The following is a 6997-nucleotide window of genomic DNA, read 5'->3' on the forward strand; positions in this document are numbered from 1 at the left end:
ACCATGTCAGTTAGGGAAACAAACTAGAGCAACTCATCCTACAGTTAAGTTTCTGCAGACTTCACGAGTTTTGGAACTTTTGCATGTGGACTTGATGAGACCCATGCAGACTAAGAGCATAAGTGGGAAAAGATATGTAATGGTCTATGTAGATGACTATTCTAGATACTCTTGGGTCAATTTTATCAGGGAAAAGTTTGATACTTTTGGAGTATTTTCCTCCCTTGTTCTTAAACTCCAAAATGAAAAACTCTAAAAGATTATGAAAGTCTACAGGGTGCGGAGTGATCATGGAAAAGAATTTGAGAATAGTCTTTTTGCTGAATTTTGTGATCATCTCGGTATAGCTCATGAGTTCTCTGCTCCTAAAACACCTCAACAAAATGGTGTAGTTGAAATAAAAAATAGAACTTTTCAGGAAATGGCTCGGGTCATGCTAAGTGGAAAGAAGATTGCCACTCGTTTTTGGGCAGAAGCTGTGAATACAGTTTGTTATATTAGCAATCGAGTTCATCTCAGATTAGGAACAACTCAGACAACTTATGAAATTTGGAAGGGTAAGACACCAAATCTAGGTCACTTTCATATTTTTGGATGTAAGTGCTATATTATGAATGATAGAGAACATCTGACCAAATTTGAGCCTAGAAGTGATGAAGGAATGTTTCTAGGTTATGCAGTAAACAGTAGAGCCTATCGAGTTTTCAACAAGCACACTCATACAGTCTTGGAATTTGTAAATGTGAGATTTGATGAATTGGAGGATAAAGATGAGACTAGTGAAGAAGATGATCCTCCTGTTCTATCTGTTCCACAGTTGTTCTCACTGAGCCCGTCATCGAAGAAAATTAGTCCCCTTCTTAGTCTGTTAAGACATCTCTGTCAGATCAATCTAATGATTTTATGGATGAATCTTCTCCCAGGTCTTGAACTAGAAGAGACTACTAGTAGTACTAATCCAGTCGTACCAACTCATTCTAGATTATACAAAAATGGTCCACCTTTATGGATTCCAAAAGCTCATCCTCCAACAGTGATTATTGGTAATCCAGCTGACCGCATGGTGACTAGGAAAAAGGCAGCAAATGAAAAAAGTCACTCTTGTTATCTGTCCTTGATAGAGCTGAAAAATGCTAAGGAGGCCTTGTTAGATGAACATTTGATTGATGCAATGCAGGAAGAACCGGAACAATTGAAGAGAAATGATGTATGGGAGTTGGTTCCTAGGCCTACACAATCAAATATATTTGGGACCAAGTGGATTTTTAAAAACAAGTTAGATGAGTTTGGTAATGTCACTAGAAATAAGGCTCGTCTAGTAGCTCAAGGAGATAATCAGGTGGAGGGTATTGATTTTGAAGAAACGTTTGCTCTAGTAGCTCTCGACTTGAATCTATTATGCTTCTTGCTATTGCGTGTCAACTGAAAATGAAGCTTCATCAAATGGACGTTAAAAGTGCCTTTTTGAATGGCATTCTTCATGAAGAAGTGTTTGTGGAGCAAGCAATGGGCTTTAAAGATCCTTATTTTCCAGATCATGTCTACAAATTAAAAAATGCATTATATGGACTAAAATAGGCACCAAGATCTTGGTATGACAGGTTAACCTCTTTTCTTCTCAACAATGGATTTTTCAGGGGAAATGCATATCAAACTCTCTTTATCAAACATCTGAATCCAGGTATATTTGTAGCTCAAATTTATGTAACTGATATCATTTTTGGATCCACTTGCCCTGATGTTATAAATAATTTTGTTGATTCAATGCAGTCTGAATTTGAAATGAGCATGATAGGTGATCTTTCGTTTTTCCTAGGGTTGCAGATCAAACAGTTATCAACTGGAATTTTTATTTCTCAATCTAAATATACTCTTAACATGCTTAAAAAATTTGGTCTTGATCATTCTATGCATGCTAGAACTCCTATAGACACAACCTCTAAACTTACTAAAGACATGTTAGGCAAACCTATAGATCCAACACTCTTTTGTAGTATGATATGGAGTCTTCTTTATCTAACTGCTAGTAGACCAGATATTTGTTTTAGTGTCGGATTGTGTGCTAGATATCAGTCCTCACCTACTGAGTCTCATCTTATAGTTGTTAAGAGGATTATGAAATATGTGGTTGGTACAACTGAGTTTGGTTTGTGGTATACAAATGATTCGAATATGTCATTAGTAGGATATAGTAACTCGGATTGAGCTAGAAATTTAGATGATAGGAAGAGTACATTTGGAGGGTGTTTTTATCTGGGACATGACCTTGTATCCTAGCACAAGAAGAAACAAAATTCTATTTCTCTTTCCACTGCCAAAGCCGAATATATTGCACCAGGAAGTTGTTGCACTCAATTACTTTGGATGAATAAGATGCTTACTGATTATGGTTTCCCTAAAAAATCTTTACTCGTGTATTGTGATAATACCAGTGCTATTAATATTTCAAAAAATCTTGTGTAGCATTCTAGGACTAAACATATTGACATTCGGTACCATTTTATTCGAGAGTTGGTAGAATCAAAATCAATTGTGTTATCTCATGTGTCTTCTAAGGCTCAGTATGCAGATTTGTTTACCAAAGATTTGAACTCTCAGACCTTTGTTCATTTACATAAATGCATTAGAGTTTGCTCTATTTGATTTCTTTTTTGGGTTAAGTTTCAGTCTTTTTTTTTTTGTCTAGAATACTCTTATTTCATTATTTTCCAGGATTATGTGTTCGTCTGAACTTTTATTTTTCTCAGCTAAAAAGGCTACCTTGTCAGGTGTAATGGGAAGAGCTTTCTCTTATTGATTTTACTTTGGAGTAGTTTGCTCATTCTTCATAAATATTTTCTACATTAGAGAAGACGGCTACGTCCCTGGTCAAGAGTGAAAGTCATAGCTGTAGTTTTCTTTTTGAAAAAAATATTAAAAATAAAAAAATAATAAATATAAAAAAAATTGAGTGACTTTTTTAAAAGAGTGAGTCAGTTGACTCACATGAGGTCACTTTTTCACACACTCATGGAAAATACTGGTTCAGCATCCTGTTGAAAATATTTGTTATGAGTGTTTTTATTCTAGTCACCTTCATTTTTTTTACTCACTCTCTCTTATTTGTTTTTTTGAGCTCTTTGGTGTTACATTTTTTTCTCATTTGGTCTGACATATTTTTTTTTGTCTTTGTGTCATATCTCAGAATCTCATTGATATATCATGCTTTGTTTGTGTCTATTCACTATCTTTATCTTGTTTTGGGCCAAGCCTTTTCTTAGTCTATTGGTGCACAATGATTTTTTTTTTTGTTTAAAATTTTTTTTTAGGGTTTTTGTGTTTATATATATACATACTGTTCTCAGAGCTTCTTATTCATCTTTGTCTTGAGTTCAACCCTAGCCTTTTCAGCTCAATGGCTTGTGACAATGTGGGCTCTTCTCAAATTTCCCTTGCTTCTCCTGCTTAGGGGTGAGCATCGGTCGGTTTGGGTGGTTTTTTCATAACATAAAATCCAGAATTCGGTTTTCGGTCCGGATTGGTGCAATCTAAAAACCGACCGACCAAACCAATTAAAAGAAAAAACCGACCGTTTGGACCGCGGTTTGGTCGGTTAAACCGACCAAACCGAATTTATTATTTTTAATTTTTTTTTTTTTTTTTAAGTTTTAGTTAAAAAACTAAATTTTTTGGATTGTTGGAATCCATTTTTGTGCGTTTTGTAAAACATAAATATATAAAACATAATTACATTCACAAATTTTAAAGTTTGAAACATAATTAAAAATCTTGAAGAGCATAACATAACCTCAAATCACAGCACATCATCAAAAGTCTAAATTAGATTGTCTAATACTCCAATATCTATTAGTCCAATCCAAGACACAACACAATTAAAATTTAAAACCAAAAGACTACAACCACAAATCTCAACACATGATTAAAGTTTAAACTTAAAGTCCAAAGTCCATAGTCCATTACAACACAAATTAAATCTAAGTCTAATCGACTACAACAACACAAATCAAATTCAAATTTCAAAAGAATAGATAGAAAACAAAGTCCAATCCAAAATCCAGCATTCATTCATTTTATGGCCTGCATCAAGCAACCATAACCACCTGCTCCTAAGACAAAAGAAAGAAAAAAATTATAATGTATGACACATGCTACATGATACTTTTAAGAGAAATAAAGCTACTAAACTACAATCTTAGAATTCAACTAGTTACCTTAAGATTTCAATTGTTCTTATCGGTCCCACTCCCGCTCCCAGACCCACTGCCAAGATTCTCAGGTACATAGGTAATACACGAGCCATCACCTGAAAAATATTCAATTAATACAAATAAGCTATAATATATATATATAATATTTCAATTAGAATAAGCTATTAAGTAAATAAATACCTGGAAAAACTCATTCACATGCCTCTAAACCATCAATCTCATCCATGTATTGTTGAAGCACAACAAGCTCTTCAGACTCACAAGTATGCAAATTTTTAGAACAAATCAAAGCCTCCACCATCCTCAGGGATAAGGAACTCCTAAATGAATCTAGGATTCTTCCCCCAGTAGAAAAAGCTGATTCAGATGCTACTGTAGACATCTGAACAGCCAATACATCTTTTGCCATGCGCGCAACTATTGGATACTTGAATCCATTTTGTTTCCACCATTGTAGAATATCAAAGGTAGGATCAAGTTTCTCACGACGATCACTCAAGTAGTATTAAAGATCATCTTCTTCAATGTCATCACTAAGTTGTAGTTTCCCTTAAAGAAGTTATTCTGTAGTGGAATTGATAACAGGCTGAGATGGTTGAACTTGAGATGACTGAGATGGTTGTTGTTGTTTATAAAAAGCATACAGCTGTGCCAAAGTATTTGTCACCAACTTTATCATTTTTTCAACCTCACTTGAAGTGTACACAAATTTGAAACCACGATTCACAACCTCTAATTTATACCTTGGATCAAGGATATTGGCAATAAATGTCAACATATTCAGCTTCTCAATCCTTCCCCAGTACTTGTCATACTTTCGTTTCATACTAACTGCCATAGCCCCTAACAAAGTATCAGGATTAGAAGCCATAGTAGTTAAATCAGCTTGAACCTTCAAAATATCTAGAAGGAATAGATTGGATGTGACATATAATGACCCACTAAATCGATTAGTAAGATCATAGAATCTCCTCAAAAAGTCAACAAATACAACTGCTTTTTCCCAGTCTTGGTTGGTTGGTGGGCCATCCATTCTTTCTTCATCAAAGTACTTTGTGTAGTTCGCATCTACTTCCAAATTCTCAAAAGCCTTCTTGCATTTTATAGCAGATTCTAACATCAAGTAGGTGGAGTTCCACCTAGTAACTACATCCAAGCATAACAAGGCTTTTGATTCAATGTTTGCATCCTTGCAACTTTCTTTAAATCTTTTCAGTCTAGCTGGAGATGATCGCACATATCTCACTGCATTTCGAATGCTTGAAATTGCATCATTCAACTCTTTCAACCCATCAGTTACTATCAAGTTCAAAATATGAGCTGAACACCTCATATGAAACATTTCGCCATTCAATGGAATGGTATTGTCTTTGTCCAATAAGTGCCCCTTCAATTTTCTAAGAGCAACGTCATTTGAGGAGGCATTGTCAACCGTCACTGCAAAAACTAAGGAGATACCCCACTCATTAAGACAATTTATCAACTCTTTCCCCACCAAGTCCCCTTGGCTAGGAACTTGGATAAAGTTGATAATTCTCTTCTGCATTTTCCAATTATCATCAACCCAATGTGTAGTCAAACAAAAATAACTAATATTCTGGATTGATGTCCAACAATCGGTGGTCAACAACACTTTGTGCTTCACCAAAATCGACTTCAGCTCTTCTTCTGATCTAGAAATGCATTGTAAATATCTCTCGCAACAGTAAATCTTGATGGGAACTGAAATGTGGGAAAGAAATGTTTAATGAGCTTTTGAAATCCTTTTCTGTCCACGTGCCTAAAGGATAACTCATCCATAATGATATATTCGGCGATCACTTTCCTAACAGCATTTTGATTAAACCTTAGTGGCAGCCCACTTGAAGCGACTTCTTTTTCATTGCAGGTTGTTGTCTTTTTAGTAAATCTATCCATAGTTGATTGTTGCTTCTTACTTTGCTCAACCCAGTCACTGAGAGGACACTTCTTACATTTTCTCTCCACATGTGCCCATAGTGTGCTAGTCCTATTCAACTTTGTATCAGCCGCATAATCGGTGCCACAATAATTGCAAGCAGCCCTTGGCTTCTTAGGATCACAGCCAGGCAACATAGTGTAATGATCCCACACGCTCGATGTTTTCTTTCCAACCCTTTACTTCTTTTCTGGTCGTTCAACCTCTTTCCCCTTTTCTTTTTCATTATCCTCTTTCTCGGTCTCTTTGTCTTTTTCCTTATCTTGATTTTGTCGATCATTCATCTTCTTTCGTACGTTCTCTTTTTTCCATTCCTTCGCTTGTTCTTCTCCATCAGAACTTGACAAATTAGTTTCAGCATACTCCAACCACTCCCCTATCATCCCCTCTAAATTTTCCTCGTTATCCATATTAATGATCTATTTACATATTTGTAAACACAATTTCAGCAACAAATATAAGGCATAATATGAATTTAGGAAACTTATGAAATCATACAGGAAGAGAACTAAAGAATTTGTGAAATGAGACTTTAGTGAGATGTTTTAGATGAGATTCACTAATATTGTAATAATTGTACTATAACTTATTATTATTATTATTATTATTGTGGTATTAATATTTTGGGTACACATGCCATTACTTATAAAAAATACATCAACATTCAGTCTTATAAGTCAAACATAGTGTACTCTATTTATTTATATATGGTTTGAATCATCAATTTGCAAAATGCATGACCCCCATAGAAAATTCAGTGTAAAAAATTGACCCGAAACAACTTTCTAAAATTATAAAAAAAAAATGATAAATTAGTGGGGTGGTAGAGTAT

The 6997-nt window shown here is 34.8% G+C and overlaps 1 protein-coding gene across 1 annotated transcript; it reads right to left on the reverse strand.

Annotated features, from left to right (window-relative positions):
• Window positions 1–4767: 4767 nt before the first annotated feature.
• LOC133800014 (zinc finger BED domain-containing protein RICESLEEPER 2-like) lies at window positions 4768–5754 on the reverse strand. The gene has a single exon (XM_062237998.1). The coding sequence runs from the start codon at window positions 5752–5754 to the stop codon at window positions 4768–4770; it is 987 nt and encodes a 328-aa protein (XP_062093982.1).
• Between the last annotated feature and the right edge of the window lie 1243 nt (window positions 5755–6997).

The sequence above is a fragment of the Humulus lupulus genome, chromosome 9 (assembly GCF_963169125.1).
Source record: "Humulus lupulus chromosome 9, drHumLupu1.1, whole genome shotgun sequence".
Classification (NCBI taxonomy): domain Eukaryota; kingdom Viridiplantae; phylum Streptophyta; class Magnoliopsida; order Rosales; family Cannabaceae; genus Humulus; species Humulus lupulus.